Here is an 18,464-nt window from a genome sequence, read left to right on the forward strand (position 1 = left end):
TGTCCCTGCAGCCATATGTTAAGGAGTCATCAACAACTGGCCTTGTTCCGGAGCTTCGCCGTGCAATCCAGCAGCATGTATCGAAGTCCTCCCTAATCATGTTCCTCAATCAGCTCCGGTCGCACCCTCAATGCCGTTTCCCACCTCATCGACACTGGCGCTCATCCACCTCTCCATCAGCGGCCGTATCGTGTGTCCCCGACTTAGCGCCGTGTTATTGCCCAACAAGTCGATGACATGCTCCGACGCGGAGTAATTAGAGAATCCTGTAGCCCATTTTCTTTTGCACCACTTCATTCTTCGACACGGCGCCCATTCCGAGCTACTGAGTGATAGAGGTCGTGTCTTCCTTTCCGAAGTAGTCCAAGAGCTCCTTTCGTCTTGTAAATCGATACATCGGGCTACAACTGCGTACCACCCGCAAACAAACGGCCTCACGGAGCGCTTCAACCGTACGCTTGGGGACAGGCTCGCAATGTATGTTGCATCTGAATCTGGAAGCTCCAACTGGGACCAGGTACTGCCATTCATAACGTTCGCGTACAACACTGCCACCCAAGCAACAACTGCTTTTTCGCCCTTCTTTCTCTTATACGGCCGTGAACCATCTTGTACTATGGACACAATTTTGCCATACCATCCAGATGCCTCTGAGTACAGTGCTTTGTCAGATATTGTACAGAAGGCCGAGGAATGCCGTCAGTTAGCTCGCACGTTTACATCCAACACTCAAGCTATCGCAAAGATCAGCATGATACCGATAACCCTGCTCCCACGTTCCTGGCCGACAGCTTCGTTTGGCTATGCGTTCCTGCCACCAACAAACTAGACACCAAATACCACGGACTTTATCGCGTCTTGGAACGCACATCCCCTGTGAATTATGTCATCGAGCCAGTCACCCCTTCTTCCGACCACCGCCGTCGCGGCCGAGAGGTTGTCCACGTTAGCCGCCTCAAGCCATATTACAACCCTCTGGTCGTCCCTTCTCCCTGAGTCGCCAGGATGGCGACTTCTTCACGTGGGGGAAATGTAAAGAAGACAAAGAACGGAAAACGCTGCGGCATCGCCATCACCATCGCTTGTCCCCGGCGCCCATCTCTCGTGCTGAAGCCGTGCCCTGCGCCTGGCAATTCGACCCTGCTGTACCCGAATTACTGGCAGCGCTAGACGTTCAAACCAACTATTAAATCTACATTTCATATGCAAGGAAAGGCTTGTGTCCACCAGAATCAGCGCTTGTTCCTGTGGTTTCTTCCTTTCGTCCCCATTTGTTCGCGCTGTTTTTTTAAATTATGTATCACCAACTCGCCCGCTTAACTATTCTGTTGGCACCTGTCCTGTCCGCCCCTGAGCAGCACGAGGTCTACTTTGACAACTTTTTTTACTTCGCACGGTCTCCTGACGGAACTGGCTGATCAGGGGATTCGGGCGACGGGTACTGTACGAGATATAAGAACCGGTGGTTGTCCGCTGAAGAGCTCGAAAGAGGCCCAAGGAAGGAAAGAGGTTCTTTCCACTACAAGTGTGACGGGGTGGTCTACGCATGCAGGTGGAACGACAATGCAGTCGTTACAGTTTCTTCAAACCACTTCGACCATGATCTTCTTGGAACTGCGAAACGCTTCTCACGATGCGCAAACAAACAGGTAGACATTCCGCAACCATGTTTGACCAAAACATACAATGAGGGCATGGGGGGAGTAGATGTTCTCGACCGCCTCATCGGAAGTCATCGCCCAAGACTTCGAAGCAAAAATGGTGGTGGAACCTTTTCAGCAATGGTCTAAAAATGGCTGTTGTCGCAGGATGGCTCCTTTACTGCGAGCTTCACAAAGGAACTGATGCCGCCATGACGCACATAGCAGTTCGGTGGTGCGTCGCCATGTCCTTGCTGCACCTCAAGGAGAGAACCACTGTGCGGCCTGGACCTCGGGTTCATCCGAGACGCGAGGATAGGAAATCTGATGCCCACTACATTATCTCAGCAACTCAGCGGAGGTGTGCAGAGTGCAAGAAAAACACGTCGAACCATTGTCAGCAGAGCAAAAAGCGCCTCCACATGAAATGGTTTGCAGCATATCATGGCTTGTGAAGTGTTCACTGACCTCCAGCAAGTAGGACGACAAAAAAACTTTCTAGACCATTGTTATAAATATTTATACCTTTTAAATCCTTGTATGACGCTAATAATTCTTCTGTTAACATGAATAAAACCCCATTAATAGTCAAAAAACGTTATCCCAGACAAAATTTGTGTTCTTCATATGAGAAACGCCAGTGTTCTAAAATGGAACATGCGAAAAAACTTACTAAATCTTTGTGAATGCGGCTGTATTTTTTATCATAGTCAGTTTAGAAGACCAATGCAAATTATCAACATCAATTTCAATTTTTTTACTTGCTTCATAGTGCAACGCTTAAAAGAATCGCCTTAATATATGTTGTCTGCAAGGGACCTTTGCATCCTATTTGTTATAGTGATCATCACCACGTTTACTGCGCCTCTTAGGGGGGGGGGGGGGGCGAAGCCATTCCCTACAGTACCTCAATTCCGTGCCCGCTCAAGTCAAGTAATGCTTGCAAGTAATTGCAGGAACCCTCGGAAACAAAGTATCTCAATTGAGTCGCTTTTTTTTTTTTTGCGTACTCGGCGGTGTTGTAATATTCGTAATTGTTCAGACAGTCAGTTTCGTGCTGTCAACAGCTGTTTGACCTGAAATGAAATGAATTAACAGAAAAAAGCAACGTTCCGGGCGAGAGTAGGTTTCGAACCAATGCCGACGCAAACTAAACAGCTTCGCTGGCCGCTGCATTCGACCGCTAAAGCGTTATGCCTCCGAAGCATCGCGAACTGCCCCCAACTCGCCCATCCTTCAATTTTATTCAGATGTTGAAACATTTCCCTGTTCGTTTCACTAAGTAGCAAAAATAGAAAAGATTGCATGGTAGCCTCCCACTGGCCAAGCTTTCTATTCTGTAAAGACATCAAAATATAACCTTCCTGTTTTAATTAATCACCAAAAACAACACCATGGTAGTCGAAACTCCACTGCGGTATGCCATGTCATTTAACCTTTGCAGTTATGGCTATGATAGATACCCGTTCTGCAGAGCTGCACCGTACTGCTCGGCGCTGTTTTCCATTTTTACTGTTTTTGCTTGTGTGTACTGTTTTGTCGTTGTGCTGATTTCTCTGTCTGCTGTTTTGTGGCTTTGCTTTTTCATACTACATGCTGTTTTGACGCGTGCTGTTGTTTACCCCGTGCTGTTTGGTCATCATGCTGTTTTTTGCGTGTGCGATTTTGACGCATACTGTTTTGTCATATGCTATTATTTCGTGTCACCCTACCACCACAAAACAAAAGTACAATGCCTCACTTACGGTAGGTACCGGAGATGGAAAACCGAGCGATGAAGCATGTCGTGACGTCAGTGTAGAGTAGCTGGGCTGTCTGGTTTGGGTCACCTGAACAGAAAAAGAAACGCCTACTGAAAATAGGGCAGCTAAAGTTCGACCGCTGCATTATTCTAGCATAAGCTGTCGGGCTATCATGCTCCGAGGAAGCCATAATGACTCATAGCCTTTGATTAATTTTAGCAAATGGAAGCAAAACATGCGCATTATTTGAATTCGTCGCCCGAAAGAAAACTTCACGTCGCGTACATATTGTGAATGAAGACAAGATAGACGCTTGGACATGTCGGTTAGAAGTTATTGGTGCAACGCATAAAACGAGGACGAAAGAAGGCTCGGACACAGCGCTGGACCTACAGCTGGTGTTTATTGAGGCTCTGATTCTGCTTAAATACAGTGGCGAAGAGTCCAGAAAAGGAAAGAAAGCACGCACATTAAAAACTACATGAGAGGCGTCACAGAAACTGCAGATGGTAAGCTATAGACACCCTGCAATCGGTTTGCCGAGTCATGTGGCGTCACCTAGCGGTCGACGAGAGCTGGCAATGAGACGGTCCAGAAGCGGCCGCCGTTTTCCGTTCACGTTCGCGTTATTCCATCCCATGTAGAACTCTTGTTTGGGCTGGTTAGTACATTCTGAATCAAAAATAATACGGCGCGACAGAGGATGACAAAGAAGGCACATAGGCACTAGCCCTATCGTTTGTGTGCCTTCTTTTTCCGCGTCCGTCGCATCGTGTGATTTTTTTATTTATCCCATTGAGCGTGAAATACTCATTTAGTGGCTTAACCGAGCTTGTGCGACGTTTCGACTGCTACAGATGTAAATAATAATAATCTTAAGCGCAGGTACCGAATCCCGAGTGGACCCAAGCTCGTACCGCTAAATGCTGAGAAGTGGGTAGCGCCTGTGCAAGAGTAAAATAAGTGAAATGAAATTCGTTTGTTTGTGGGGTCAATGACATGCAATGAAAATAATTGCTGCTTGAGCGGAAAATTATTTATATAAATTTCTGTCAAGGCAGAAAGCTGGGCTAGTTGGTGCGTCATTCATTAATTAAAAAGACTTGCGCATGTAACAAGGACACAGACACTTTTCTATATCTGTGTCCTTGTTACATGCGCTAGTCTTTTTAATGAATAAACTTCTGACTCGGGTCACCGCACACTGGTTGGAGCACTCTCTACAGTACGCATTCAGCGCTGTAAAATTTCACATCTACTGCTATGTGCTGTGCAGGATCGAGTGGCGTTGTCCGTCTTTTAAAGGATGGAACCTCCAGAAAAGCAACAAACTCCCTAAATTTAATTCTCCTGCCCTCCAGCTGCTATGCTTTATTCCCGTGCAATCAACAAAGTCAGTTGTTGGGTGGGTTGGTGATGATATGTTCCATATCTACAGCGTGGTAAACAAGCCAAGAGATATAACTTGTAACGACAAACACAGCTCTGACTGACAACTGGTTTTTATCGCTTGTCTAGCCGGCATATATGCGGATGATACCACTTTAATTGCAGAAAGTGAAGCGGAACTCAAGAGACTTCTGATGCGCGTACAAGAAGAGAGTGAGAAGTTTGGGCTTAAACTGAACATTAAAAAGACAAAGATCATGGCGTCTTGCCCTATTAAGTCCTGGAGCATCAAGGGACAAGAAGTGGAAGCAGTGACAGATTTTCTCTTCTTGGGCTCCAAGATTACCTCGGAAGGAGACTGCAGCCATGAAATTAGGAGACGCCTGCTTCTGGGAAAGAGAGCAATGGTTAGCCTTGACCGCCTAGTAAAGAGCAGAGACATTAGTCTGCCAACCAAGATCCGTATAACTCGTGCTATGGTCTTTCCAGTTGTGATGTATGGATGCGAGAGTTGGACTGTGAAAAAGGCTGACCGCCGAAGAATTGACGCGTTTGAATTGTGGTGCTGGCGAAGACTCTTGAGAGTTCCTTGGACTGCCAGAAGATCAAATCAGTCAATATTGTCGACCATAAACCCTGACTGCTCATTGGAGGGTCAAATTCTAAAGTTAAAGCTCAGCAACTTTGGTCATCTGATGAGAAGAGAGGAGTCGCTGGAGAAAGATTTGATGTTGGGAAAGGTTGAGGGTTGCAGGAGAAGGGGTAGGCAGCGAACGCGATGGTTAGATGGCATCCTCGAGGCACTGCAGATGAAGTTATGTGATGTTAGGAAGATAGTGAGAGACCGGAAAGCGTGGCGTGACATGGTCAATAGGGTCACGAAGAGTCGGACATGACTGAACGACTGAACTGGAACTAGCCGGCATATATACTCCACTGGAAAGCAGAGATGGAAATCAAGGCACACAAAAGATGAGTGCACATAATATTCACAATACTGCAGGCACGCGTCAACATTCGCATTCGAGATAAGCTGTTTCTTTTGTTGACAGTGCCACAGACACAGTCACACAGTAATACAGTCAGCGCTGTGTTTGTTGTTATATGTTTTCTCTCTTGTTTTGCTTATCGCGCTATGGAACATGGAATCAAATGATTTACCATAGCAGAGATCGGGCATCCTCTCTGCGCACTAATGCCCGGCCCCTAGCCGATTCTTCTTCATTCCTACTAGAATGTCGTTGCCTGGACATATTTCTCTGACCCACTCTGCACGCTTCCTTTCTCTTAATGTTACATTTATCATATTTCGTTCTATACCCCTCTGCGTTATCCTCAACTTATATAAATAGCACCCTTTTCGTTAGACTGCCCGATTCAGCCCCATAGGTGAGTACAGATAAGATGCAACTGTTGTATAAATTCCTCTTGAGCGATACCGGTAAGCTGCTAGTCATAATCATCGACTACTTGTCAAATGCGCTCCATTCCAATCTTATTCTCCTAATTATTTCTCTTTCTTGGCCCGGATCTGGGGTCACTACCTGCCCTAAGTCGACATATTCGCCTACTACTTCCAGTGCTTCGCTATACCTATTGTGAATTGCTGTTCCTTGCCGAGGCTGTTGAACATTATACCTTAGTCTTCTGCATATTGATTTTCAAGCCTACCTTCCTGACTCTCCTGTCTAGGTCATTAATAATGCTTTTGCAGCTCATTCCCTGACAGCGAATTTCAGATTACTCAGGTATTCTCCATTAACCCTTATCCCTAACTTCTTCCATTCCAAGTCTCTACATGCTTCCACTAAGCAAGCTGTTAATAGTACTGGAGAGATTGTGTCTCCTTGCCTAACACCTTTCTTTATGGCAATTTGTTACCTTCTTCATGCAGGACTATGGCTGCTGTTTCGCCACAATAGATATGTTCCAGTACTTTCATATACGGCTCATCTACACCCCGATTCCGCAATGACTGCATCACCGATGATGTTTCTATTGAGTCAAATGTTTTCGTAATCAATGAATGCTATGTATAAGGACTGGTTATATTCCGAGCATTTTTCTATCACCTGGTTGATGGTATGGATATAATCGATAGCAGGGTGCCCTTGCTGAAAGCCTGCTTGATCGTTTTTTTTTTATCGAAGTCTTACTGTTAGCGATTACCGTAGTGAATAGCTCGAACGTAACAGATAGTAAGCTGATTGGTCTGCAATGTTTCAAGTCCTAGCGTCCCATTCCTTACGAAATAAGAAAGTGTTAGCGTATGTAAGTGGGGGCCGGATAATTGAGGCATTTCTTCTTGCTTCTTTTTCTTTTCAATGCCGGAATGCTGACTGAACTGGAATGATGTGAGAGGCTTCTGGCTTTATGGCCGAAATAGAAAAGAACTGAAATGAAAAATAAAGAAAAAGCCAACGCTGCGGTTCTCCCCTACTTACATAAGATCTCGCAGACACTCAAAAGGTGTGCGCTTGTGCAAATATCAATGAGGCTTTTTCCGCCCCGGACACGCCTCTAAACTTTATGACTTGACCACCACTTTCAACACATGCAAGGCGGGCTGCGCCAAATAGCATAAGAACAGATTAGTAGGCTGCACTAACAATGCTATGTACAGAATTCCGCTTTCCTACGGCAAACACTACGCGGGCCAAACTGTTATATGTCTCAATGAGCGATTGAAAGAACATAAAAAGTGGGAAACACTCTGGCTGATCAACTTAGACTTCACTGCACGGACTGCACACAAGAATGAATCAAGAACAGAAAGCACCATGTTTCCCCATTTTCAGCCTGTGCAAACTTTTGGCCGATAGCAGCGTTAAGATTACTAGAGAAATCACAGAAAATTCAAAAACACCGAATCCAATACGTAAGCACCGCATCATTCGCTCTGTCCGAACAAGAAGTACGATTTCATAACCATAAATAAGGAAATGCTCATAGCTTAATTGACATGTACCCTGCTTCCACGCACGGAGTTCCTGTTCTGCGTTTTATGTTGTTTTTAATGCGTGGTTTTGGTTCTTTTTGAGAAAGTTTGCCACTTAATTTAGGCATTGGTAGAGCCTCAATAAACAAGCGTCTTGTCTGTGGCTCCTCTCGTCCTCGTCCTATGCGCTGTGCCGATAGTGTCGTAAATGAAGAATTGTTCCTGAATGCCCAATTTGCGATTACTAAACTACCCAGATCTTGCAGGGAATTCCCTGCCATGCATTTTGGTGGATATGATTTACTATTTTGCTCAGGAACACCAAGACCCATGGCGACCACAATACCATCATAATATTTACCTATCTGTGCTCTCTTTACTGAGGTAAACGTATTGACGCAAGACTTTTTAGAGCTTTACTAGTTCCTCCTACGTTTATTAATGTGCATTAAATATCCAGAGCTACAAAAGTTCTTGAAATATGTATAATTCTAATCACTGTACTCTAGTACGCTCCGTACACAGAGATTTTGGTCAATTAAGAGCTTTTAAACACTTTTTTTTTTGTCATATATTGTCAGCTGCACTATACTAATGAAGACATCTGCGAATCCTGCTGCGGCAAGCGTTTGGTTTCTTGTTTTGCTATTGACGTTTTAAGCATGTCAAACTGGTTTTAGTAATTACCCCTATGAAGGCAGCACAAAGTTCACAAGCTGTCTTTTGCGACGCGTCCGAAGCTTGGACTATTTTCTTCGATATAACGTGTGCTTCGTGTTCTTTTTATTGGTTTAAATTAGCCTTCTCACTCTAATGCACTCTCTACCCTGAGGATAAAAGAACATGAAAATAAATATAAATATTTCTAAAGCTATCGTGGTATTTCCCATCGGAATCATAATTATGCTCAGGAACAGCACCCATTCATTTTCCATTGAACGTTTAACTTCTGCATGCGAGTACAAGAAATGAAAACTTTGAACGAAACTTTTTGGCCTCCTGGACCTCAAAAAACAAAAACAAAAATAAAAGGCGTCGCAGACGAATGGATTTGGTTATGTACTGGGCAAAAATAATTCATCGCGCAATCGAGGTTCTTGCGGAAACGTGTCACTTGTTAAACATTTAACTCCCTGGATACTCGGCTTAGATGCAGTAAAAAGTATTTAATTAAAAAAAACGCGCAAGAAATACACACTGATATATGATTACAATAGCCTCCAGTTTGGGATTGATCCCCAATTTCATTGCTTCTCTCCTTTGATGGCTACGCCAATCTTCGTGCCTCTACTCTGATCAGGTGTGCAGACATTTCAGCAGAGTTAAGACATCATCAGTCCAGGTAGCCACTGCCCCGTGAAGCGTCCTCGTCAAACATCAAATGAGATATAACGTCTGCTCGTGCTGTGCTATCACACCCAAACATCGGCATGACATTCATTCTGGACTTTTTCACCGCCTGAAAACCAGGTACCACCTCCTTGGCCCGATGTGGGAGTTGAGAAGAAAAACACGGAGGCAATATTTATTCGAATATATCTCTGCTGCTACATTCGCTAGATCATAATATTTACGGTAGGCTTTCCGGAACATCCGCAGATACAGTGATTCTTTAAAAACGACGTTGTCTTCTTGATGTTCCAGACATTAAACACAACTTTTATAAAGAGGTGCCTATTTGCTATATTCTTTTTCTGAAAGTGGTATCACCTTTTGACCACTAGCAAGTATGACGATACCATTTTGCCTCAGAACATAGCATTGCCGGATGCCTTAAAGTGAAATGAAGGAAACACAGTGCTATGCCGCCTACTATCGGAGGGCACATGTTACTATGTATACGAGGTGGATAGGACGAGAGGTGCCGGAAGACTAAAATAAATTAATTATCATAACTAAGACACAAAGAATACGTATACATGATGACATAATGACTGAGCACGAAGCACTCACATGAGTGTCGGCGCCAGGGCGGGTGCTTCGTGTAGAGACAACACGGAGCGCGGCGCGCACTCCCAAAGGATCGCATGACGGCACGGCACGCACGATGCATCACGCACTTTCTGCGTCTCTTGACGCGGGCCGATCGCGGAAGCTTCGGAAAGGTAATGCCCAAAGGATCGATTTGCTGCGGAGGAGGGCTGTCTGTAGGTGGCGTGTTAAGTCCTGTTTTCTGTGGTTGTTGTTGGCTCACTAAAGCCTCATGTGGGCGAAGCAGATGTCGATGTAGCTGTGGTTCTCCAGCTAGCGCGTCATTTATGACCGTCCGTGAACCCTTTTCTCTTTCACGATTCCTGGAAATCACTCTTCGCCTTCGCCGAAGTTTCTTGCCCAAACGAAATCACCAATACAGAGCTTGCTATCTGTCACTTCCTGCGACCGTTACGGAAAACCAACAGGAGATAGCACGAAACCAACAGGCGATAGCAGATAGAACGAATCTGGTAACCAAGGAGTCGCTGAGAGGGAAATTTTCCGTCATCCAGGGGCGTTCTTCGGTAGCTGAAGAGCAGTTTTGCTAGTCGAGTGTGCAGAATGCCCCATTGAATCTTAAAACCGTCTTTTTAATCCGAACTGCCCTCTGCAAGTACGTTTGACTGCAGATGGTGCAGTGCGGAGAGATGTTTTACATCGTTTGCCGGGAGAAATTCAGCAAACGCATTTGACGTAAAGTGACTTTAGTTGTCACTGGCTATGGTTCTGCGGATGCCTGGTCAGCTAAACTTCCCGTGGAGCACCATTATTTCGACTCCACAGTGGCGTGTTTTATAGTGATTGCTTCAATCCACTTGGAATGAGAATACACAGCAATCAAAATCATGGCGCAGCTTCCGGACCTGCGTAATCCAGACTGACACGCGACCTGTTCTCTTCCGTCAACGGCCAGTTTACCGGAGTCTTTACAGGTGGCTTTGGTCAGGACAGGTTCTTGCAAGCCGTTCAATGTCACCGCTCAGCACGGGCCACTAGACGGCTGTGCGAGCGACTGATTTTATAGCTGAACCCCCCTGTTGCGTCTCGTGCAAAAGTGCAATCATTTGGCCTCAGGTATGAGCCCCCGATATAGAGTGAGCTGTAGTTCACTTGTGAGGTAGGGCTGGAAAGGCGGATAAGAATCCCTTCGCTCGCATGGCCACGAGTTATGAAGAACTTTACCTCAACAAGTGCCTTGTCTTCTACAGCCATTTAGCGGAGAATGCGCGAGGGAGGTAGGGTCTCCTGAAAATGCAGTATAATTTGTACATATTCTGACACTTCATCTGAGGCTTCCTCTGGCATTTTTACTGGAGGCAGACTTAGCGCTTCTGCGTTTTGATTGTACCAGCACCGTATCCCGGCAATAACCGTGAGTGGAATTGGACGGCCTTCTCCAACTGTCCGACCAGAGGCTTATGGTCTGTCATCAAAACAAACCTTCTGTAAAGAAGGTAACCGTGAATTTAGCTGCTCCAAATGCCAGTGCTAATGGTTCACATTGCAATTAAGAAGTTTCTTTCGGCTCGCAAGTCGCCGCGAGAGAAATGCGGTTGATCGTTTAACATTTTCCACTCGATTTGAAAGATCTGCCCCAATTTCTTGTGGTGAGGCATCGTATTCTAAACGCAAAGGCTTGGCGGGATCGATGTGAGTCATCACTTTCACTTGTCGTAGCACTGTTGAGACCTTTCAAATGACTCTTGCTGCTCCGGACCCCATACCCAACGATGATCCTTACTTACAGGTCATACAATAGAGCTAGTAAACTAGCCATATTTGGCAGGAACTTGATGCAGCATGTCAAAAGACCAAGGTAGGAACTTAGCTCGTTCATATTCTTAGGGCTTGGAACCTTCATTGCAGCATCCTTGGTCTGCTCCACTTGTTGCTGCTCGTCATAACTGATCCTATATGCCCCAAATACGGGAATACAAAAACTGCACTTTTCCTTTCACACATTGACACCGAGCTCGCGGAAACGCTGAAAAACCACCTTGAGGCATTCGCCTCCGTCCTTATTCTCTACCACACGAACGCTTAAACAGCTGGTAAGCCGGTTAGCCCCATTTTCGTGGTACGCTGAAATATAGCTGGAGTTAACGATAGTCCGAACGGCAGGCGGTTCTAAGAAAACAGTCCTCGATGGGTGTAAACACTTTTTCCTTATGCAGCGCAGCAAAAAGGTCTTCGATCACAGGTAGCGGACAATGTGCAATCATTTGATGGTTAGCTCGTAAGCCGCAGATCCTGACCGATCCTCCTTTTTAATAACTGGGACAATCAGTGTTGACCCATCTGAATTCGCTACCGGTGGAAACACGCCATTTTTCGCAAGTTTGTCCAGCTCATCTGCCACCTTATCTCTCATCGGGTAAGAAAGGATTTAAAAATTTAGGAACAGCTTCCTTCTTCATGTACAGGTTCGCTGGCGATGCCTTGAATTGCCCAAGTTCTAGCCCGAACACGTCTTCGTACTCGGAGAGAATAGCATGCTGATTGTTCTCTTCTGCCTGCTGCCCCGAAGCTGCAATGCAAAAAACTTCCAATGCCAGACTACTGTACCGGTGTACGCAGGTTTGATCCCCCCCGCGGCGCTTGCGTTTCGATGGAGGCGAAACGAAGAGGCGTCCGTGTGCTTTGCGATGTCAGAGCACGTTAAAGATCCCCAGGTGGTCGAAATTACTCCGTAGCCCTTCATTATGGCTCCTCTTTCCCTCTATCCACTTTCACTCCCACCTTCCTACCTTCCCTTACGGCGCGGCTCAAGTGTCCACAGAAACAAGGATGACAGATACTGCGCCTTTCCCTTCCTGTGAACCAATTATTATTATTAAGAGCTCCAATTAGGTCTCTAATGCAAAGACAGGCTCCGCTACTGTGATAAAAGCTCCTGCGATCGGTCAAGCGGTAAGTCTTGCCGTCGCACCAGACTGGAAGCATGAGCTTACCGGCGATGAGCAGTGGTTCGAGGTAATATGACAGCTTTATATTCGAGAATTGGCCGCATTTCATGACTCTTGCGGTATATTTCCCAAGGTATCACGCACACAGGTGATCCGGTGTCGATCTTCATGTTCATATTGACTCCTCCCCAGCGAAAGTTGCTTCGAGTAGAGGTATCCAACTTGTCTAGAGGGGGGCACTGTTTTTTTTGTATTTGAAGGCTTGTCATGTGGCACAGAATAAAGCTGTTTTTTAACTTAAAGGAAGTCATGCAATCAAATTTCTTCAAGGAGCTGGAGCAGGCTCCGGCTCTTAATACTGTCCATTAGCCAGAAGTGAGAATGTTCCTCCTTTGTAGCTGAAAGTCCAAATTCTCGTAGTCGTCTCATTCTTGACGGCTGCGTGACGGGGGCACTGTTGCTTCAGCATGTGCTACTGCGAAATGCGTTCTTGTCCTTCGTCACCATCATTCGAAGAGCTCCCAGTTAAGGCAAACGTGTTTCGCTTCTGTTTTCTCTCTCAACGACACACAGCCGCAGGGTGCCTTTTTTCTACACTGTAAACATTTAGCCCTTTTGAAGCTTCAGCTTGTTTTGTTGTCTTCCTGGCTTCGAATAAATAGCACGCTGTTGTCTGTACATTTACAGCGCTGCCGTTCCTTGCTGAAGTTCCCTGCTGACCACTCATTTTGTGCAGGCCAGGCTCTGTCTTGTCCTCGGGAGAGTTCTTAAGATTCACTACTTGTCCCGCAGTTTCTGCCACCAAAACGAAGTGTTCCGCTTGCTTCAGAGTCAACTTCGACCGTGAGAGTAGTGAATTTTTAACGTCAGTATTTAGGATACCACACGCTATTTTGTCCTGTAGCATGCAGTCAAGATTGTCACCGAAATTGCAATTGCTGGCGATTCTTCGAAGTTCCACAATGAACTGCTAGGACGGTTCATCATTTTGGACACGTGTGAAGAATTTGAAGCTCTGTACTATCTCGTTGGCCTTGGCGCGTAGTTTTGCAGTACTTGGACAGTCTCGGCGTTGGTCAACCCCTGAACTTTTCTTAGCGTGCAACGCCCAGTTGACACGTCGATGGCTCTTAAGCCTAGTGCTGAAACGAGGAATGCTCTTTACTTAGCGTCATCTACGACACTGCTCCCTTCAAGGTGTGATTCCATCCCAATGTTGTGTAGAGACCACTACGAAGACAGGACGAGAGCTGCCGGAAGACTGAAAGAGGTTTATTCTCGGCCAGGGTACAGGGAACACGTATGCAGGATGATATAATACCTGACGAGGAAGCCCTCGCACGACCGTCGGCACCGTGGGGCGGGACCTTCTTTTAAACACAACATGGGAGCGCGGCGCATGCCACCGAAGGATAGCATGACGGCATGGCACAGCACGCATAATACACCACGCACTTTCTGAGTTGCAGCCGGCGCTCTCAACTTACGACGCAACACCTATTTAAAAAGAAACCAATGGCTCGTTTGCAGGTGTCAGTGGTGATGACCAACTTCCCTTCAGCCGATACTCCGCCAAATGCATTATTTTGTATGTAATTCATATTAGCTGTTTTTTTTCTTCATTACTGAAAAAAATCCCCAATATTAATGACTATAGGCTGCAGTCGTTTGAAAGTTCAGGGCGAAGAGTTGCGTACTATACAAAATGGCACCCTTGGCCATGCGTCGCAAGCATGACGTGGACACTCACCGCCACACAGGTAGTTTGGGAAGTAGCCTTGATCCGTAGCATTGAGCTCCACGCAAAACCCTTGTTCTTTTAGTGTCCTTCGGCATAAAAGAAGAATAAGCGTCATAGCCGAGTAGTTCAGTTTCCTTAGGCAAATTTGAGATGACCCAATTAGCATATTTGAAGGCAACGGCTCTCGTCCATGTAACTGAGGAAATACATTATCATCATCATCAGCCTGATTATACCCACTGCAGGGCGAAGGCCTCTCCCATATCTCTCCACTTAACCCGGTTCTGTGCTAGCTGCATCCACTTGACCCCTGCGAACTTCTTAATCTCATCCGCCCACCTAACTTTCTGCCGCCCCCTGCTACGCTTTCCTTCCCTTGGAATCCAGTTTGTTACCCTCAGCGACCATCGGTTATCCTCTCTTCGCACTACATGTCCTGCCCATGTCCATTTCTTCTTCTTAATTTCCACTAGAATGTCGTTAACTTGAGTTATTTCTCTGACCCACTCTGCACGCTTTCTATCTCTTAATGTTACCCCTACCATTTTTCGTTCTATAGCCCTCTGGGTTGTCCTCAACTTAAGTAGAACTCTCTTGGTTAGCCTCCACGTTTCAGCCCCATAGGTGAGTACAGGCAAGATGCAACTGTTGTATACTTTCCTCTTGAGCGATACCGGTAAGCTGCTAGTCATAATCTGCGAGTGCTTGCCAAACGCGCTCCATCCCAATCTTATTCTTCTTGTTATTTCCTTTTCATGATCCGGATCTGCGGTTACTACCTGTCCTAAGTAGATATATTCGCCTACTACTTCCAGTATTTCGCTACCTAATGTAAACTCCTGTTCCTTCCCGAGGCTGTTGAACATTACCTTAGTCTCCTGCATATTGATTTTCAAGCCTACCTTTCTACTTTTCCTGTCTAGGTCATCAATCATTATTTGCAGTTCATCCCCCGAGTTGCTTAGCAAGGCAATGTCATCAGCAAATCGCAGATTACTGAGGTATTCTCCATCTACCCTTATCCCTAACTGCTCCCATTCCAAGTCTCTGAATACTTCCTCTAAACATGCTGTGAATAGTACTGGGGAGATTGTGTCTCCTTGCCTAACACCTTTCTTTATGGGAATTTTGTTGCTTTCTTTATGTAGAACTATGGTTGCTGTGCAGCCACTATATATATCTTCCAGCACTTTCACGTACGGCTCGTCTACCCCCTGATTTCGCAATGCCTGCATCACCGCCGAGGTTTCAACTGAGTCAAATGCTTTTTTTGTAATCAATGAATGCTATGTATAAGGGCTGGTTATATTCCGAGCATTTTTCTATCACCTGATTGATGGTATGGATATGATCGATAGTAGAGTACCGTTTCCGAAACCCTGCTTGATCCTTTGCTTGATTGCAGTCTAAGGTTGTCCCGATTCTATTAGCGATTACCTTAGTAAATACCTTATACGTACCAGACAGTAAGCTGATTGGTCTGTAATTTTTAAGGTCCTTAGAGTCCCCTTTCTTGTGAATGAGGATAATGTTTGCATTCTTCCATGCTTCCGGTACCGTCGATGACACCAGGCACTGCGTATACAGGGTGGCCAGTTTTTCTAGCACGATATCCCCCCCGTCCTTCAGCAAATCTGTAGTTATCTGATCCTCTCCAGCTGATTTCCCTCTTTTCATAGTTTCTAGTGCTTTCTTGACCTCTTCCTTCGTCACTGGTGGAACGTCTGACTGTTTTTCCCTACCGCCAATCTCATTACGGTCCTGACTACTTTGGCTACTGTAGAGATCTGTATAGAACTCCTCGGCTACTTTGACTATCTTGTCCATATTAGTGATGACGTTGCCCGCCTTGTCCCTTATCGCATACATCTGGTTTTTGCCTATGCCCAATTTCTTCTTTACCGCTTTAAGGCTTCCCCCGTTCTTTACAGCATGCTCAATTTTCTCCATGTTATACTTCCTTATATCGGCCACCTTGCGCTTATTGATTAGCTTTGATATCTCGGCCAATTCGATCTGGTCTGTTGGATTGGAAGCTTTCATACTCTGCCGTTTCTTAATCAAATCTTTCGTCTCCTTAGACAGCTTACCGGTATCCTCTCTAACTATCCTACCGCCTACTTCTACCGCGCACTCAGTAATGATATCTCTGAAATTATTGTTCCTTGCCTCTAGGGTAATGTCGCCATCCTCAGTTAGAGCTGAATACCTATTCTGTAGCGAGATCCTGAATTCTTCTGCCCTCCCCCTCACCGCTAATTCGTTGATGGGTTTCTTTCTTACTAATCTATTGCGTTCCTTCTTCAGATTTAGGCTAATTCGGGACCTCACCATCCTGTGGTCACTACATCGAACTTTCCCGATTACCTCTACATCCTGCACAATGGCGGGGGTTGAACACATTATGAAGTCGATTTCATTTTTAGTCTCTCCGTTAGGACTTTTCCATGTCCATTTTCGGTTCTTCCGTTTGCTGAAGAAGGTATTCATGATTCGTAAGTTATTGCGCTCTGCAAACTCAACTAGTAACTCCCCTCTGCTGTTCCTAGAACCAATGCCATAGTCACCTACTGCCTTGTCTCCTGCCTGTTTTTTCCCTACCTTGGCATTGAAGTCGCCCATTAGTACAGTATACTGCGTCTTTACTTTTCGCATTGCCGATTCTACATCTTCATAGAAGCTTTCAACTGCCTGGTCATCATAACTACATGTAGGTGCATAGGCCTGTACAACCTTCAGTTTATACCGCTTATTAAGCCTAATTACGATGCCTGCAACCCTCTCATTAATACTATAGAATTCATCTATATTGCCCGCTATATACTTATTGACAAGGAAACCTACTCCTAGTTGTCGCCTTTCTGGTAAACCTCGATAACACAGTACATGCCCGTCCTTCAGTACAGCATATGCCTCATTCGGCCTCCTAACCTGACTAAGCCCTATGACATCCCATTTCATGCCTTCTAGTTCCTCTAACAGCACTGCTAAACTAGCTTCACTAGCTAGAGTTCTAGCATTAAACGTTGCCAAGGTCAGTTTCCAATGGCGGCCTGTCCAGCGGAGCCAGGCTTTCTTAGCACCCCCTGCTGCGTCACAGGTCTGACCGCCGCCGTGGTCAGTTGTTCCGTAGCCGCTGGTGACTGAGGGCTTACATTATACACACATTATACACATTATACATTATACACACAACAAAACATTCACGTTTCGGCACCGCTACGGGGGCTTACTTCACAATGAATATGAAACGAGATTAGCCGTTGCTTATAAAGCAAAAATACTGCATGCAGAATGGATGTGTATCTCGGTTTGATTTCCCCGCGTTCAATTAATCATTTCTCTTTTCATTTCTATGCGTAAAGATCCCTGAGTAGGCGGCTAGATAACAGATTTTCTTTTTCAATCTCCGCTTTATGAAAAGAACAGACCTAATCGAAAGACTATGAGTTTGCTGTTATGTTCCGTGATATGACGGTGACGCGATGTGACGTGACATGTCTGTGATGTGACTGTACTAACTTCACCCATCCTTCTCTCACAACTTTTATATCCACTCACGCCTTTCCCCCAGTGCAGGGTAGCAAACGGGTTCCTTATACGGGTTAACCTCACTGCCTTTCCTCCTTATCTTCCTCCTCCTCCTCCTTTTTCAAGTGTCTGTGGGGAATCCGAGTCACACAGGTGTCCTATGTTTTGATGGCTGCAGAGTTTCAAGTCGTTTTGCTACTATTGACGTCGCAGTGGTCTTCTTTCAGGCGCCTTCTGAAACCGCCACTTTCGCTTCCCCGCATAAATGACACACTGGACCGGCACTGTAACTCTAAGTACTTCTCGTCGATAAACCTGAAGAGCGGGTACTGGCAAAATGAGGTCGACGGAACGGACCGCGCGAGAAGACCGCGTTTATCACGCCAGACGGCCTCTTCTAGTTCAAGGTAATGTAATTCGGCCTCTGCTACGCACCAGCAACATTCCAGCAAGATACCGTACTGGCTGGATTCAAATAGCGAATTTGTCTGGTATATTTAGACGACGTTGTTTTTTTTCACTTCGAACTTTGAAGACCATCTTAGAAAGCTTGGAACAGTGTTTGACGCAATCAAGTTGCCCAGTTTAACGTTGAAAGCAGAG

The 18,464-nt window shown here is 45.7% G+C and overlaps 1 protein-coding gene across 1 annotated transcript in view; it reads right to left on the reverse strand.

Annotated features, from left to right (window-relative positions):
* The window catches only part of LOC146187919 (uncharacterized), a 52,765-nt gene that overhangs the window by 9,472 nt on the left and 24,829 nt on the right, over nucleotides 1-18,464 (reverse strand). Inside the window, exons 3-4 of the mRNA XM_084603062.1 lie at nucleotides 14,340-14,416; nucleotides 3,386-3,469 (exon numbers count right to left, since the gene is read on the reverse strand). Of these exons, the coding sequence (XP_084459188.1) occupies nucleotides 3,386-3,469; nucleotides 14,340-14,416 (161 nt within the window). The remainder of the gene's footprint in view (nucleotides 1-3,385; nucleotides 3,470-14,339; nucleotides 14,417-18,464) is intronic.

Source organism: Amblyomma maculatum, chromosome 5, assembly GCF_055883805.1.
Source record: "Amblyomma maculatum isolate TAMU_Amacu chromosome 5, ASM5588380v1, whole genome shotgun sequence".
In the NCBI taxonomy this organism is placed as follows: domain Eukaryota; kingdom Metazoa; phylum Arthropoda; class Arachnida; order Ixodida; family Ixodidae; genus Amblyomma; species Amblyomma maculatum.